Source organism: Barbatula barbatula (assembly GCF_947034865.1).
Source record: "Barbatula barbatula genome assembly, chromosome: 16".
NCBI classification, from domain to species: domain Eukaryota; kingdom Metazoa; phylum Chordata; class Actinopteri; order Cypriniformes; family Nemacheilidae; genus Barbatula; species Barbatula barbatula.
In genome coordinates, this window is record NC_136779.1 from 4,623,282 (window position 1) to 4,640,991 (window position 17,710).

At 43.4% G+C, this 17,710-nt stretch overlaps 1 protein-coding gene across 1 annotated transcript; it reads left to right on the forward strand.

Moving 5' to 3' along the window:
- The first annotated feature begins 466 nt into the window (after window positions 1-466).
- Window positions 467-9,933, forward strand: nploc4 (NPL4 homolog, ubiquitin recognition factor). Its single transcript, XM_079475920.1, has 17 exons — window positions 467-652; window positions 1,498-1,578; window positions 2,864-2,973; window positions 3,066-3,284; window positions 3,483-3,531; window positions 3,612-3,706; window positions 3,794-3,917; window positions 4,112-4,291; window positions 4,589-4,675; window positions 5,014-5,085; window positions 5,201-5,327; window positions 5,412-5,572; window positions 6,025-6,096; window positions 6,674-6,766; window positions 6,935-7,054; window positions 7,285-7,387; window positions 8,152-9,933. The coding sequence occupies exons 1-17, from the start codon at window positions 638-640 to the stop codon at window positions 8,307-8,309; spliced, it is 1,866 nt and encodes a 621-aa protein (XP_079332046.1). The 5' UTR covers window positions 467-637; the 3' UTR covers window positions 8,310-9,933.
- The last annotated feature ends 7,777 nt before the right edge of the window (window positions 9,934-17,710 follow it).

A 17,710-nucleotide genomic window follows, 5' to 3' on the forward strand; every position in this document is an offset into this window, starting at 1 on the left:
TTATAGAAAGCGTTAGGGGGATGAATGAAAGATTTGAACTACAGTTTTAATGAATCTAGCATGACATGTGGTAAGTGCACTAACCCACAGCATGAAATAGAGACACAAATGATGATGAGAGATGATAAAGATAAACAACAGACTGGTTTTAAATGGATAAATCTACGACAGAGAGAAAAAAATATTTAATATTTAAGTAAAATTTTATTAATATAAATGATCTTTTTCTTAGTTTTATGAATGTTTTCAAGAAAGACACACTGTATTTAAAAGCATGATAATACCGTGTCAATATCAAGGATGTTCAATTCCACTTAAATACAAGGATTAAAAATAGCAAATTAAAATAAAAGAACTTTCGATTAAAAAATAGCCAACAGTATATAACATGTAGGTTACTATGTATTACATCAACACATGCTATGCAATGTGCTATAAAACATTCTTGTTTCTACCCGGTCACTTTAAGCGGAACCCCGTCATCATATCTCGCCGCCGCCGGACTCATTCAGGTGTAGCACCGGCTCTGTGAGTTTTGTATCGCTGCACAGATCCCAACAGATCTCACAAACAGCGACATAAAAAAACTCGAGGTCTCCTTTCATCGACACCAGAAGGGACAGTTCACCCAGTCAACATGGCAGAAAACATGGTAGGTGTCTGTTTATGTGTGTCTAAATGAGGTTTAAGGGAATTGTGTCATCCAGTGATGAGGCAGCAGAAATGTTAGCATGATGCTAATGCCAAAATGCATCAGAAACGCATTAATCACTACAATTATTTTCTGACGTACGCCTCTAATTAATCTGAATATTATTCTTATGATTTACTGATAGTGTTTATTATTTCGGTGGAAATTAGCTTTTTTCTTGGCAGTGGTTGAGGAAGACTATTTAAGTCAATATAAGTTAATATCCTCTGCATATTTAGTTCGAATAAAGTATATTATTGAAATACTACGATTTTAAGTTAAGTGAATCGTAGATTTAGGATCGTTTGGGCTGTTTTGCACAGTGAATGCCACGTTATTGAGTGACTCGAGTTATTGTTATAACTTGAGTTATTGATGTTTTGATTACAAGAGACTGCTAAATGTGTTCATGAAGATAAGAGGATGTTTTACAGATCGTCACATCCGTATGAAAGACAGTCATTTTCACATTATTGTGAGTTAAGTAGAGATGTTTCTGTCATAAAGTGAGACCAGGCACAGTAGCTCTGTCATTGTGTTTAAATGGGAGTCACGTGACGTGTGGCTTTCTTTATCAGTTTAAGTGTCAGATGTCCTTCTACCCTCCATCCACCTCTTGTCTTTGCTTCCCTGCCTTTTTGAAGATGTTGATGTGAATGGATGTACTCGATGTTAAAAATATAATAATCACACATACAAATGGAAAATAACACAACTAATATTGGTGGTCCAGTGACATTTTTGTGTCTGATTGGACAAGAAACTTAAGCCTGAACCTTGTTTCCCTGTTGTGTATTCATTGACAGGTCATTCGTGTTCAGTCTCCAGAGGGAATGAAGAAAGTCTCCTCAACGAAGCGAGAGACATCTGCAGCTTTCCTTAAAAAGGTATAAACAGTACCCTTGGTGTCCTTCAGACTAGATTAGTTTACATCATGTACCCTTAATATTCTGCCTTTAATTCCTGTCTGTGTAAAACTGAATTATTAGAAGTATCCAGCTTTTTTCTTATTTGGGTATTAAAAACGTTTAGAAATGTAAATATTATGCACGTTTAGACAATTGCACATTAGGATCATGACAGTATGTTCACAATGTAACAAAATTACAAATATTTCATCAATAAACGGTGTCATGCCCAGGCTTATTGCACGGTTCATTTGATGAGTATTTTATCTATTTATAATTTATTTGACATTATATTTAATATCATAACTATGGTATGCACATTTGCAGCTGTTACATTAAAATCTTTAGTCATTACATCGTAATTTATAGATGTCACCTAGTTACACTAACGTTATACATTTTACACCCAAAGTTTGTTTCCAGGGTTTGAATCTGGTTTTCTCTTATTATTTGACCGGGTGTGATGCTGATGAAGTATTTTATTAATAAAGGGGTCCTAAAAAGTAATGAATATCACGGTCAGGTAGTTAAAAGTGCTGCAGGCTTTTTGGAGCAGTGAGTTTGCCTGGCTGGTAGACACTGCAGGACCCATTAAAGATTCATGCGTCTCTGCAGGAGGGCGGAGGGTGAGCTGGCGATCGATGCAGGCCGTCTCCCTGTTTGCGTTCAGCATTAGACAGCTAAGAAGGGATGGGCAGAGAGTCAAAAAGTCTAAACAAGTGTGTGTGTGCATCTGTTGTCGTAAAGGAGTCATTTACTGCCCTTTCTGTGCCCTCTAGTCTTCATGTTGTTCACCCCCTTTATATGTTAAGCAGAATGTTAGGGACTGAAAGCCTCATTCACAATGCGCTTCATTTTACGTCAAAGCAGCTTTGTTGTTCTTCTGTTTATTAAGTCAAATAAGTTTAGCATGACATAAGTGGACCTGTTTTGGTTCTTGAAGATTATACTGCATTTTTAAAATAGCACTCATCTTCAAAATGATATCACAAATATAGTAAATTACACTAATGGATACATACGAGACACCCTGAATAGTATGTAAAAGCTTTGCTGATAGGATTAGCAGTGATTTTGAGTTTCTACTGGGGTGTTTCATAACCTTTTATCATTCAGGGTGGATTCTGAGAATGTGCAGAGACTTTCTCAAGTACAGTCCTATGTTTAAATCATGAGCAGCATTCAAATCTAAGCAACAGAGTTCACTTTGGACAAGCCGAACCAGGTAGTCTCACCCCAGAACGTACCTTTGTCTTCCTGCCAGGTTGCCAAAGAATTTGGCTTCAGTTCGAATGGTTTCTCTCTCTACCTGAACCGGAACAAGACTGGAGAGATCTTGTCACAGAACAAGGCCCTCAGCTTTCTGAAAATCAAGTAAGGGTGCACTTGAGGCCTAGAGAGAGTGGGTTTATTCTGTATAGCATGCTTTCATCTCGCATGTAAATCTTTCGTTCTTTGTCATCTAGACACGGCGACATGCTTTTCCTCTACCCCTCCTCTGCCGGACCCTCCAGCGAGAACATGGACACAGCTCAACCTCACACGTCCTCCTCATTTCCTTCATCGTCATCATCCTCAACTTCCTTATCCCGCTCACACTCTGCACCACAGCTCCCAGAGGACGATATTGACCAATACCTTTCCAAACAGGAGGGAAAAATCTACAGGAACAAAGATCCCCAACTGTGAGTCTGTACTTCTCTCTCTCTCTCTCTCTCTCTCTCTCTCTCTCTCTCTATTGTATATATAAATACCTGCTGTGCTAGAATTTATTGGTGCTGTTACTCAACTCGATTAATAATTGATCACAGTATTAGGAGTTTTTTTTTAGCAGATTAAAAGATTGTCTTATGTATGTTTAAACAGATTGTTTGTTTGTACAGGTGCCGGCACGGTCCTATGGGGAAATGTGTGCACTGCGTACCTTTAGAGGTAAGAGCGACCGTCTCTTCAATTAGAGGTCACCATTTCATCTCAAGTGTTCTAACTGTGGTAACTATTTGTGTTTAAAGCCTTTTGATGAAGACTACCTAAACCACCTTGACCCGCCGGTCAAGCACATGTCCTTTCACGCCTACATCCGCAAACTCACTGGCGGCGCAGACAAGTGAGTTATTCTGTGAGATCCACTTGATAAAGTTCCAACATTATTTCACAGGAACCTTGTGATGAATTCCTTTTCCTTGTCTCTCAGGGGGAAGTTTGTTGCACTTGAGAACATCAGTTGTAAAATTAAGTCCGGCTGTGAGGGGCATCCGCCCTGGCCAGAGGGCATCTGTACCAAATGCCAACCCAGCGCCATTACTCTCAACAGACAGGTACTCACCTCTTCACTTTCACCCAGCTCTTATATTACATACAGACAAACTCTGAATTAATCGATTTGTTGCGCTGATCCGAGCTCTCCAGTTCCTGCTGGGGTGAGTAAAGGAGAGCTCCCAGAGGGACAGTATTGCGTTTCTGTCCACTTTTTCACCTATTTCTGTTAAAACTGCACAATCTTGTGTTTCAGAAATATCGACACGTGGACAACATCATGTTTGAGAACCACACCATTGCGGACCGTTTCCTCGACTTCTGGAGGAAGACGGGGAACCAGCGGATGGGCTACCTGTATGGACGCTACACTGAGCACAAAGACATCCCTCTTGGCATCCGTGCGGAGGTGGCGGCCATTTATGAACCTCCTCAGGTGAGAGATACAAAATGTGTTGTCATGAAATTCGTAAGCTCCACACTAGAGGGCGATAGAAGGTTAACTTTGGCCTTTTGTGAGAAATAAGAGGCCAAGATTATGATGCATCTGGTGTTGTAAACCATAACCCAAAGATGGTTGAACTCACCAATACAAGAAAAGCCCCACTGACCATGTCTACAGAAAGATAAAAATATACTGCATCTCTCACGTATTAATGTATGAGACTATTTTGATTTAATACTGTTTTGCTGATTCATGTTTTTTTGTTTCCACTTGTGTGCTGTGACTCAGATTGGAACCCAAAACAGTCTAGAGCTGATTGAAGATCCCAAAGCAGAGGCTGTTGAGGAGATTGCTGCCAAGTTGGGTCTACGTAAGGTAGGAGACCTTTTCTATACCTCATAAAATTGGTGGCTCGTCTGTGTAAATTATAGTAAATATTAATTTAATCACAAAGCAAACATTTAGGAAAGTGGAAAAGGAAAGCTGGACTCTTTTTGTAGGCTTCCTTTAGTATCCATACATCCCATGAGACTCTTCAGCATGAATTCCTGCAGTTCCCCTACACATGTCAATGGTTTCCATATCTTGCTTTCATGTCTATAATGGAGAGGTGACCTGCACCATTGTGACCTGTTGTCGTTTTTTTGCATACATCTGGACTAAGCGTTGTTAATGTAAAGCTGATTATTAATACTAGCTGTTCATACATTCAGGTGGGGTGGATCTTCACAGATCTGCTCTCAGAGGACACCAGGATAGGTACCGTCCGCTATAGCAGAAACAAGGCAAGCTGTCAAACATCTTAAACATAACCCAAACAGACATTCATGGCAAGCCGATACTATGACTATCTTCATCTCATCATCACGATTGATGGATTTACTTGTTTTACCTGTCTAGGACACATACTTCTTGAGCGCAGAGGAGTGCATCACTGCAGGACACTTCCAGAACCAGCACCCTAATCCGTGTCGGCTTTCCCCAGACAGCCATTTTGGATCCAAGTTTTTTACAGTGGTAGCAACAGGTACAGGCTACACCCTATACGTGTGATTTCCTGTTGTTGTTCGTATGTGTTAAATCCTGTAATGCATTTCCTGTGTGTTGACAGGTGGTCCTGATAACCAGGTACATTTTGAGGGGTATCAGGTGTCCAACCAGTGCATGGCACTGGTGAGGGATGAGTGTCTTCTGCCCTGTAGAGACACTCCAGAACTGGGTTATGCCAAAGAGTCCAGCACAGAGCAGTATGTCCCCGATGTCTTCTATAAGGTAGACAACTGGCACATTTCAAAATATTGGGGGCTAACACTTACGGAAATGTATCTGGTTGTTCTCAGTTCAGAGCTTAAAGTTAAGCGATAGCAACAGTGTTTGCGTGAATTGCAATATAGAATAAATGGATGTCCCATGTCATCAAAACTCATTCCTCTTTTGCACGGGTGTAATTACAACTTTTTAGTTTGAATCATACAATTTTTAAAGGAATTCCTGTGTTGTTCCAACATGTTTGATGTGTTCATGTGGTTCATGACTGTTCCTCTAGTCATAACATTCACAGGGTTTGATTGATGTTGCGTTTTCGTTTGAGCGTCTATTTCCCTGAATCTGTCATTCTTCATAGAACTCACTCCAAAGCTAATATATATCTTGCTTAAGGCATAAACCGTCTCATCCGAGATTTTAGTAAGACGTGATGATCATATTTCTTTTTTTACTTTCAGGATAAAGACAAATTTGGCAATGACATCACTTATTTAGCCCGGCCTCTACCTGTCGAGTACTTGATCATTGACGTGAGTATTTGTTGTTTTGTTACTCTTACACACGTTTGCATTAATTGTATTGTTAAACTGTGCTGGGGAAGGTTTGGCTGATGTTAAAAGTTTGAATCCTGCAAGAGGCGATGTATCACATCTGTACCATAAAGCAAGTCATAATGAAATGGCAGAGTGACAGTGTTCATCACTTGGAATTTCCCTAATGTAAAATAGGCCACAAATGCTGTTTCATATAGACTTTTATATTGTGATAGTTCACTCAAAAACAAATATTCTGTCCTCATTTACTCTCCCTCTTGTCATTTCAAACCTTTATGACATATGTATGATATATTAAAGAATGTTGGTACAACGGTGCTACACATTGGTGTCCATTTTTGTCTATACAATCAAAGTGAACATGTACCACCATTGTTCGGTTTCCAACATTCTCCTTTTTGTATGTTCTGTGGAAGAAGTAAAGTCATACAAGTCATACTATCCCTTCAAACATTGTCCTTGTGAGTGCAACATAAGTCACCTTAGATGTCACTCTAAAAAGTAATATTAGTGTTGAATCTAATATTGCTCACTGCAAGCTTTTATTTTCCAGATCACCACGACTTTCCCAAAAGACCCGGCGTTCACCTTCACCTCCACACTCCGCTTCTCTATCGAAAACAGAGAAGCTCTGGGGGAGACTCAGGTACATATTTCGGTTCAGAGAGAGTATATTTTATGTCTGTCTTTTATCTACTGATGACTGAATTTTATTTTGTTTGTAAAACTATTAAATATAATATAAAATGTCAATTCTAGCACTTACTGTCATGTGTCACTGTGTTCATTGAAGCTTCGTTTAATGTGTGTGCAGGACTTCCACAGTTTAGCAACATATCTTTCCCAGTCTTCTTCCTCCTCCTCCTTCTTGAGCATCGTCTCAGACTTCCACCTGCTTCTCTTTCTTGTCACCAATGAGGTCATGCCCTTACAGGTGAGATGATTTATTTACTATCTAATGCTTAATGCCTTTCCATATGACCACATTAAATATGAATAGTGATCCATATGAGTTGTGCTATATTCCAAATTTTCTGAAACCATAAGAAGATACATTGAAATAGACCAAATTTGTGTTTAAAATGAAGCTGATTTTGAACACTTCCGTGTTTAGGATTATTTTTAAAGTCTATTACATAATTCTCCTCTCTGCTGGGTTTACAGGACAGCATTGGGCTTCTTCTTGATGCAGTGAAGACGTCCAATGAAGAACTGGCTCAGACCTGGAAGAAATCTGAGCAGTGGGCCACGATCGAGCAGCTTTGCAGTAAGATGTCATGCACTTGGTTTTAACTTTATTGGTTTGCTGGTTGCAAATCAGTCTTTTTTCCTTTATTGTGCTTTTCCACTGCACGGTACAGTGCGGTACGGCTCAGTTTTGGGCGGTTTTCCACTGGTTACAGTACCTAGTACTTTCTTTTTGTGCCACCTCGGTTGAGGTTCAAAGCGTACTGTACCGATACCAGAATGTGACATGTTTACACACAGATCACTGATTGGGCAGAGAGAACCATTACCACCGTCATTGGATTTGCAAGACATGAATATGTATTTTCAAACATAATATTGGCATTTCTTTAAATGCCTCATGACAGTGAAATAGCGATTGAGACCCTTAACGCTATGCTTAATGCTATATTAGCTTACCCTTGTGCGTCGTCGATCAAACAAAATTATCGTTGTCTGCTCTTTGCTGTAAGATTTCCCAAACACTCTAGTATTTTAACAGTATTTTGTTTCGCTGCCATCCGCCATTGATATGCTCCGTTACTTCTGTGTTTTGCGTGTCACATCCCAAATGATGCTGCGGCACAACCATGATGATAAATTTATAATTCCCACCCACTTTGAAGCAGTACTAGCTGGTGCGGAAAAGCAAAGTAAACTGAAGTGAAATGAACTGTACCGTGTCGAGTCGTACTAATCCTGAAGCTACCATGCAGTGAAAAAGCGCCATTAGTCAACCTCTTCTTTGATTGAACTACTCTTAAAGGTTGATTTTTGAATTTTGTCCATATCTCCTTATCTCAGGCACAGTGGGAATGCAGCCACCTGGACCCCTGGATTACGCCATGGGTGGCCCATCTCTCCCACAGTCTTCTTCATCTGTGTGGTCTTGTCTCCACTGCACCTTCATGAACCAGCCTGGCACAGAGCACTGCGAGATGTGTAGTTTACCCCGCAGCTAAAAACCTCGACAATCCAGGCTGCGCCGTAAATCCAATGGGGAACAGCAGTGAGAGCGGGCGTGCTTGCCTATATTCCTGCTGTTTAGTATGCCTAATCTCTAACTTTTCCCCTCCCTTACAGACTGTTTCTGATCTAAACGCAGACGCAAGCCTTGTACTCGAAATATGCGCCCAGTCCAATGCTGTGTGCTGCATTACTTTGATTGGTTGAAGACGATGGGTTGTACCCATGTAGCGCTCTCTGTGTAAACCCAGTGCATTCTGGGAATTTTGTTTAGCACTTGGGCAAAAGCTCCTTCCACTCAAATCGTTATTGTGGTCCAATAAAACTTCTCAGCACCACACTTAGCACATTGTAGAAACAAGATCAGTTTTTGTGTTGTCAAAGTTTTCCCCAACTCAATAAGGATGTTGTGTAAATAATAAAGAAAAGGAAAAATACTGCTATTTAATTTCAAATGTTTTTAATCCTGGTTATATGTTGGGAAAAATATTTGATGCTCATTTGAGGTATTGCAAGTTAAAACCACAATTTCATTCAATGCACGTGATTGCTTCATTTTCCCGCGTTCAGTTTTCTTTACTTTGTTTCATTTTTGACGGGTGATCAATTGCTTGAAGTGTTGGCTTTAAGTGGTTTGTGATGAGATTGATCTCTGAATGTTGGGTTTGAGTGCAGACCCTATTCTTAAGGTTGTAATTTGACCTTTAACCTCAGAAAGCTTTGCTTTGAATGTGGATTGGTTTTTGTTTGCTTTGGAAAAACTGTAGCCACTCAATTCTGGTGCACATTATGCATTTAACTTTTCATCTCACAAGCATGTTCAGATTTGTTTTGAGGATTTTTTCCAGTGTTCAGCCGCTAAGGATCCTGTATCATGGCTATATTGTCATGGCCCACATGCTTCTTCCACTCCCTGCTCATCAACACAATGTAGCTCACCTGGGAAAGTGATCGATGGGAATAAAAAGAACTGCAGAAGCAAAGATTTAGGGTCAGTCTGCTTGATTGACATCTTTGCTTTGGGATTTTATTTTGGTGGCACATCCGCGTTTCTCTCTGAAGAAGGATGTTAATTTAGAGTATTGGTTTTGTGTGGTGAGTATTTGATGGCGGCGTTTAGTGGTGGAGTTTCACTTAATGATCGCAGTTCGGTTCGGTTTCGACCTTATCATTTGTTTAAGAAAACACTTCCTCAGCCCAAAGATGTTATATAACATAAATATCCATTCAATAGGATTGAAGCCCTTTGGAATAATCGATCAAGATTCTTTTCATGCTGCATTTTTATCGCATTTGTATTTTGTAGCTTTTCCTATTAAGTATGCAGATCGACTCGATTCTTAACTCGTGTATGACACTTTCTAAATAAAACGCCCTCTGTTATTTCACCTCAGTGGGGGGGGGCATGTTGATCAATGTTCACAGGATGTTTTTGCTCCGACTGTGTTTAGCATGTTTGTTTGAGGCTCTTCACGGTCAGCTCCTCTTCGAGCGGCAGCTGCTTGCACCCCATTCTCACACTAAAGAGTTGTGTGCCAGCAACAGGTTTTGGAGTTTTAAATACAGAGGGAATAGTTCAACAATAAAACAGTTTTCTTTGGAATAAAGTAGTCTTAATTTAATTTTGTGTCTGTATGCGTGTATTATTTTACTCCGATGTGACAACTTTCCAGCTAGTGAAGAACATTTCCAGAAGGATAAACCAGATGGGGCCCTTTCCTGTTTGATCTATGGATGCCGGCATTCTTCAAGGGCTTTTCACATATCTCATGCGCTTAGCGGGACCTTGAAGTCAGCGCTCAGGCAGATACTGAAGCATGTGGTTGAATGTTCTTTATGCAGGTATTTGTGTTCTGCTTTATGGAGATGTCTGTTCATTATAATACCTGAAGTTGGTAATCTACACACCTCAAACCTCATTGACAATTTAATGGTTCAAGGCTAAAGTTGTCTGTTATGATTGCTGGTGGTGTTTATAGTTCATTCCTCCTTAGGCCCTTAAAGCTTTATTATCTGTCTAGAGTAATGGTTAAGTATCTGAACAGTGTTTTCCTAATGGGGTAGAGACAGTTTTAGAATCACATGAGTCAATCACATCATTATGGATTTCTTTTTTGTGTGAAATAATCTAAACTTTACTTTTGACCTTATAGACCTTCATATTTATTATTTTCATGCTATACGTTTACTGACCTTTCTACATGGTTAAAGAAAAGCACCTGAACTATTCAGCCGAGCGGAAAGACTCCATGTGTGTGGCAGATGATTCATTGGAATGCTGAGGTAGAGCGAGCTCTCGACATCAAACACATCTATACCTAAACCTCTAACCTCAGATATCTGCATCTTATGTTCTCTACGAACTCTCCCAATAATACAAGTAACGACATTTCACCAGTGAATGTGATGACAAACCTTTGCCAAAAATGTCAATCAACAAGTAATCTATCAATGTCAAGATGTGACCTTGCTATCTGATGTAAACGTGTGTGGACATATCCACGTCAATGAAATAATGCTACAGACAGCTATACATGCTTATCATCAACAGCAATACAATAAAATTATTTTATACATGTTCAAATCAAAAGCCAGTTGGAGACCAGGTTGTACGCTTATTTCCCGTAAAAGGTAGTACATCAATGTACTGCAAGTTAACTGCTCACCCTCACTTATGGGTGGGACTATGTTGATAATATAAAAGAGCCAGCAAGGCACATATGTGTCATGACTCTGGGTCTGTGGTTCAGTTTTTTGCCTGCGTGACTGTGTTTTGTTTCATGTTGAACACGTGGGGAATTGTTTGACAGTTTTCCGCGTGTTCTGTGTCTGCGTCACCAGCCCCGCCCCCGTGTCTCCCTCACTGGGTTTCCCTCACGACTCCGCTGATCACCCTGTCACCTGTAGCGAGTTTCGCTAGCGCTTCCCGCTCGCGGGTTGCGCTACGCGGCTGTTGCCCATTACGTAATTAAGAGGTTTCCTATTTCATTCCCTCGTGTGCTCTTGTTCTTCGTCAGTCCGTTGTGTGTTTATACTAGCACTACCGTTAGCTGACTTCTTGTCCTGTCCAGTCCAGTCGTGTCTAGACTTGCGTTACAAGCTTTCCTCTATCTGTCATTAGCGTTATTTATTTAGTCTAGTCTAGTTAGGTTTTTCTAGTATTGTTATTTTCCCTAGATAGTTTGGTGTTCCTCCTATTATTTTCTCATCTTCATCTGCCCGCTAGTTTCCCGCCGGCGCTCCAGTGACTCCCTGCATCGGCTGCTCACGAAGCTCTCCCACCAGCTCCCCGGGACTTTACCCAGCCACGCCGTCTGGGACCCAGCATACCCTGCCTAGCACCAGACCCTGCCTCTACCGTTGCGGTCCGCAGCCGCCGTCTAGAACCCGGATTCTCCGGGTGTGACAACCACCTGTGCTGCAGACGCTTCGATAGAGGATCTCCTGAGAGTTCTCCCTTCGGGGTCATTCATCTCTCCCTTCGGGGTCATTCATCTCTCCCTTCGGGGTTTTTGTCTCTCCCTTCGGGGTTGTGTATGCTCTCTTGTGTCCCCTGTGGGCAGGGTAAATAAAACCAGCTGTTTCACCGCAATTGGGCCTCTCTCCGTTCTTCCACCATGACAGAACGGACTGACCAAACCCGAGGCCCAGCGGAGACGGACCCTGTCCGGATGGCTATCCAGCAACAGGGGGTCCTGTTGGGACAACAGGCAACTCGCTTAACCGCAGCCTCCCAGGGGATGGAATTCCTATCCGGGCAGATGACAGAACTGCGCGCTGCCCTGCAGGAGGTCCAGGGGGCTGTCGCCAGCGGTCGAGGTCCAACCATCACCAGCCCGCCGGAGCCGGAGCCTCATATCAATCTTCCTCCCCCCTATGACAGACCTCCGCAATGCCTACCACCTTGTCCGCATCCGCGAGGGGGACGAGTGGAAGACGGCCTTCAATACACCATCGGGACATTACGAGTACTTGGTTCTCCCCTTTGGGTTGACCAATGCTCCGGCCGTCTTCCAGGGCCTGGTCAACGATGTGTTGGGTGACATGATCAATCGCTTTGTCTTTGTGTACCTGGATGACATCTTGATTTTCTCCCCTTCTCTCCAGGTACACACCCAGCATGTTCGTCAGGTCCTCCAGCGTCTTCTCGAGAACCAACTTTTTGTTAAGGCGGAGAAGTGCGAATTCCACGCCGATTCGGTTTCGTTCCTTGGCCACATAATCTCCCCTAGAGGCATTGAACCTGATCCGGTCAAGATCAAGGCCGTCGCTGAGTGGCCTGTCCCTGACTCTCGTAAAGCGTTGCAGCGGTTCCTGGGGTTCGCCAACTTCTACCGGCGATTCATCCGGGGTTTCAGCCAGGTGGCTGAGCCGCTCACCGCGCTTACCTCCCCAAAGGTTCTGTTCAGGTGGAATCCTCAAGCACAGGTAGCCTTTGATAATCTTAAGTCCCGGTTTGTCTCTGCACCTGTGCTCTGTCTTCCAGATCCTGAACGACAGTTCATTGTGGAGGTAGACGCATCCAATGTTGGGGTAGGCGCAGTTCTGTCTCAGCGAACGGCTAACGATGGGAAGGTGCATCCGTGCGCCTACTTTTCCCACCGCCTCAGCCCTGCAGAACGGAACTACGATATCGGTAACCGGGAGCTGTTGGCGGTTCGACTGGCTCTGGGGGAGTGGCGTCACTGGTTGGAGGGGTCGACACAACCCTTCTTGGTCTGGACGGATCATAAAAATCTTGAATATATCCGTTCGGCCAAGAGGTTGAATTCCCGACAGGCTCGGTGGTCTCTGTTCTTCGGCAGGTTTTCCTTCACCCTCTCGTACCGGCCCGGTTCAAAGAACATCAAACCTGATGCTCTCTCTCGTCTGTTTGGGGTTCTCGGGGAGGAGCCGGCGACTGAGTCCATCCTCCCCAAGGGGAGGGTGGTCGGGGCTCTTACCTGGGGACTCGAACGGCGAGTAGAGGAGGCCGGACGGGGGGTGCAAGTGCCGAGGGGATGCCCGCCGGGTCGGTTGTTCGTGCCGACTGCACTGCGCCCTGAAGTCCTTCAGTGGAGCCATTCCTCTAGGTTTGTCAACCATCCAGGCAATCGGGGCACCCTGGCTACGGTGCGCCAGAGGTATTGGTGGCCATCATTGGCCAAAGACGTCGGGCAGTTCGTGTTGGCGTGCTCTGTCTGTGCTCAAAGTAAGCCCTCTAATCGCCCTCCTGCTGGTCTGCTCCGCCCACTGCCCATCCCCTCTCGGCCCTGGTCACACATCGCTTTGGACTTTGTGACTGGCCTTCCACTCTCCGGGGGAAATACGGTCGTTCTGACTGTGGTAGACCGCTTCTCCAAGGCAGTCCACTTCGTTCCCCTCCCCAAGCTTCCCTCCGCCCGGGAGACCGCTCAACTGATGGTGGATCACGTCTTCCGGCTCCATGGGTTACCAGTTGACGTTGTATCCGACAGGGGTCCTCAGTTCACGTCCCGGTTTTGGAAGGAGTTCTGCAAGCTGGTTGGAGCCACCGCTAGCCTCTCCTCCGGATTCCATCCACAGACCAATGGGCAATGTGAGCGCGCCAACCAGGATCTCGGTCGGAGACTCCGCTGCCTGACCTCACACTGCCCCGGTTCCTGGAGTCAACAGCTGGCCTGGATTGAATACGCCCACAACTCCCAGCCCGTGTCCTCATCAGGTATGTCGCCCTTTGAATGTTCTCTGGGTTACCAACCTCCTCTGTTCTCTTCCCAGGAACTCGACTCTTCGGTCCCTTCAGCCCTAGCTTTCGTCCAACGTTGCAAACGCACGTGGAGGAAGGCTAGGAGGATCCTGGCTCAATCCGCTAGCCGTAGTAAGACCGTAGCCGATCGTCACCGGTCTTCCCATCCTACCTATCTGTGTGGTCAGCGGGTGTGGCTCTCTACCTTGGACTTGCCTCTCCGGGTGCCTTCTCGCAAGCTGGCTCCCAAGTTCATTGGGCCATACCGCATCACCAAGGTGGTCAATCCGGTGGCTGTCCGGCTCAAGCTCCCACCCAATCTTAGTCGAGTTCACCCTGTTTTTCATGTTTCCAGGGTGAAGCCTGTCTTTGTGTCCCACCTGAATCCTTCTGGGTCCCGCTCCCCTCCCCCTCCCCCTCGTCTGGTGGATGGGTCCCCGACCTACACGGTCAGGAAATTGCTCGACGTGCGCCGTCGTGGCAGGGGCTTCCAATACTTGGTGGACTGGAAGGGCTATGGCGCAGAGGAGAGGTGTTGGGTGCCGTCTCGCGACATCCTGGACCGTGCGTTGATCGTGGACTTCCACCGGCGACGAGGTGAGCCCCCTCCCTAAGCGCCCAGTGGCGCAGCTGGGGGGGGGGGTACTGTCATGACTCTGGGTCTGTGGTTCAGTTTTTTGCCTGCGTGACTGTGTTTTGTTTCATGTTGAACACGTGGGGAATTGTTTGACAGTTTTCCGCGTGTTCTGTGTCTGCGTCACCAGCCCCGCCCCCGTGTCTCCCTCACTGGGTTTCCCTCACGACTCCGCTGATCACCCTGTCACCTGTAGCGAGTTTCGCTAGCGCTTCCCGCTCGCGGGTTGCGCTACGCGGCTGTTGCCCATTACGTAATTAAGAGGTTTCCTATTTCATTCCCTCGTGTGCTCTTGTTCTTCGTCAGTCCGTTGTGTGTTTATACTAGCACTACCGTTAGCTGACTTCTTGTCCTGTCCAGTCCAGTCGTGTCTAGACTTGCGTTACAAGCTTTCCTCTATCTGTCATTAGCGTTATTTATTTAGTCTAGTCTAGTTAGGTTTTTCTAGTATTGTTATTTTCCCTAGATAGTTTGGTGTTCCTCCTATTATTTTCTCATCTTCATCTGCCCGCTAGTTTCCCGCCGGCGCTCCAGTGACTCCCTGCATCGGCTGCTCACGAAGCTCTCCCACCAGCTCCCCGGGACTTTACCCAGCCACGCCGTCTGGGACCCAGCATACCCTGCCTAGCACCAGACCCTGCCTCTACCGTTGCGGTCCGCAGCCGCCGTCTAGAACCCGGATTCTCCGGGTGTGACAACCACCTGTGCTGCAGACGCTTCGATAGAGGATCTCCTGAGAGTTCTCCCTTCGGGGTCATTCATCTCTCCCTTCGGGGTCATTCATCTCTCCCTTCGGGGTTTTTGTCTCTCCCTTCGGGGTTGTGTATGCTCTCTTGTGTCCCCTGTGGGCAGGGTAAATAAAACCAGCTGTTTCACCGCAATTGGGCCTCTCTCCGTTCTTCCACCATGACACATATGTGGCTAATTTTGTATTTTAAGTTTTTTGGATTCAATTCTACTGGCCAATCTAGGTAAGCATTTTTCAAACATTGAAATATTAATATCACAAGGTGTTTTATGTGGCACAATTCATGATAAAAGGTAGCACAATACTTCGTTTAAATCGGAATGTATTTGAATCCATTATGAAATTCTTTAGATTTTATTGGAGTTGTGTTTTACCCATGTAAACCATCACAAAGGTCATAATGTATGAATTGGTTTGTTTTTAATAAGGAATGAATTGTCTCCTGTCGTTACTTTTTGTGCTCTCTCTGGGAGCCTCTCAGAGGAGCAGTCCACGCAATATAGAGTGGGACTACAGAGTTGAAGGTGACAGTTACTGAACCTACTTTCCCATAATAACTAATAGCCGAAGTTATTGTTTTTGAGTGTTTTTAAATGATCAGTATTGCAATTTATAGTATTATAGCAAATAATTGCGTTAACACCAAAAATACGCATCAAATGTTGTTGGATTTGTAAATCTAATACGAGTTTCTGGATTTCTCAGCTGAGAAGGTAAACCTGCGAGGATGCGCCAATCTCACCTTGGTTTTGGATAACTGGAAATATGCCATAATGACGCAGGTCAAAGATCTCCTCTTGAATGATCATAACACCGTGCTACCAGACTATGAAAGGTAGGATGTGAAATGTTTGTGTACAAGTGAACATTGAAGGAGAAGTGGGCAGCCTGTACGTTCTGACATGATGAGAATTTTGTCTTTCCAGAATCAAACCGTTATCAGAGGCTCTGAATGATCTGTACAGTGAATTTAACTCCCTGAAAGAAAGACTGGCAGAGCTGACCACTAAGTTTGAGGGCATAGAGATGTTCGTGGATGAAGCCCGAGCATCACCTCGCAGGGATGGAGAGTCTGCTAGCAGACAGGGACGCAAGAACACGGTGGTGGTACGAAGAGTTAAAAAACCTGATAATTCACAAGTTTAGGAATAATTCAGGTATCTCAACACACGAGATATCCCTCATGTTGAAACCAGATATAAAAATGTATAGTTGTTTTTATCTGTTACGCTTGTGGTATGCGATGTGAGCTTCAATTTCTGCAGCACTAAATGCAAGAGTTATGGTTGAGATTCTCTCTCTTTTCTTCTCTCTTCTTTTTATAATTTCACCAATATTTATATTGTGCTTTGTATTTATATTTCTGTTCATTTCTTTTTCGTGTTCTGTGCGTTTAAGTTGTGAATACATTATCTTTGTAATCACAGAATGGCCAATAAACTATTTATTTCCTAAGCTGTCGGTGGGGTTTTCAAGAAAGCTTATGAAGGTTCGGTTCCAAAATTACATATCTCCCCTTTTAAAAAATCTTTTTTATTTATTTTGCATTCCAATCAATATAAATCAAACTGTTGTTGTTTTTTGCTACCAATACAGCTTACTAACACAACAAAAACATGATAACATCATAAAAAGCATGTCGTCTCATCTTGGAACCAAACTCTTCATATACTTTGAGGCTAATCGGCCTGTTATACATTTTTTTTATTGATGCTTAGAACAGGAACATAACAAAGGAGAAAGTATACATCACATAATATCAACCTAAAAAATAAACAACAAATAGGACAAATATATAATTATGTAAAATACATTAAAAAAAGAAAAGAAGTAGGGCCAGATTACAACACAAAGATATTCACATGAAGAGATCAAAAGCAGTACAAATTCTCACAGTCCTTATAGCTTTCTTATTAGTAGATACTGAGATCATATTAAGATAATGACTGTTATAAAGATATGAATGTGGTTGGAGACGTTTGCGTGACGTCATGATGATCTTATTAATATTCGTGAGATGCTTAGTTACGTCATTTCTTTGCGGTTGTAAAGCAGCTGTCATACAGGTTATCACGTGTAAACATTTATTGAACATTCCTGTAATATGTATTAAAAGTTTTATAAAAATCTAAACTAGAAAGTGTGGGATGGGCTACAAAATGAATGGCTCGATATTTGCAAATATGATGACGAAATTCTATATTAAGCATGAGAAGTAAATGTGTGTTTTTTACTATCGAGGAGATTTAGTAACGTCAGGAGTATTTGCGTGAGTTTGTTGATCAAATGAGGAAACGATCGTCGGATT

Bases quoted from the DNA above. Each gene is read 5' to 3' on its own strand.
- nploc4 (XM_079475920.1), top strand. The intron at 2,974-3,065 runs GTAAGGGTGCAC...TTTGTCATCTAG, and splicing joins CTCAGCTTTCTGAAAATCAA to ACACGGCGACATGCTTTTCC. The intron at 3,285-3,482 runs GTGAGTCTGTAC...TTGTTTGTACAG, and splicing joins AGGAACAAAGATCCCCAACT to GTGCCGGCACGGTCCTATGG.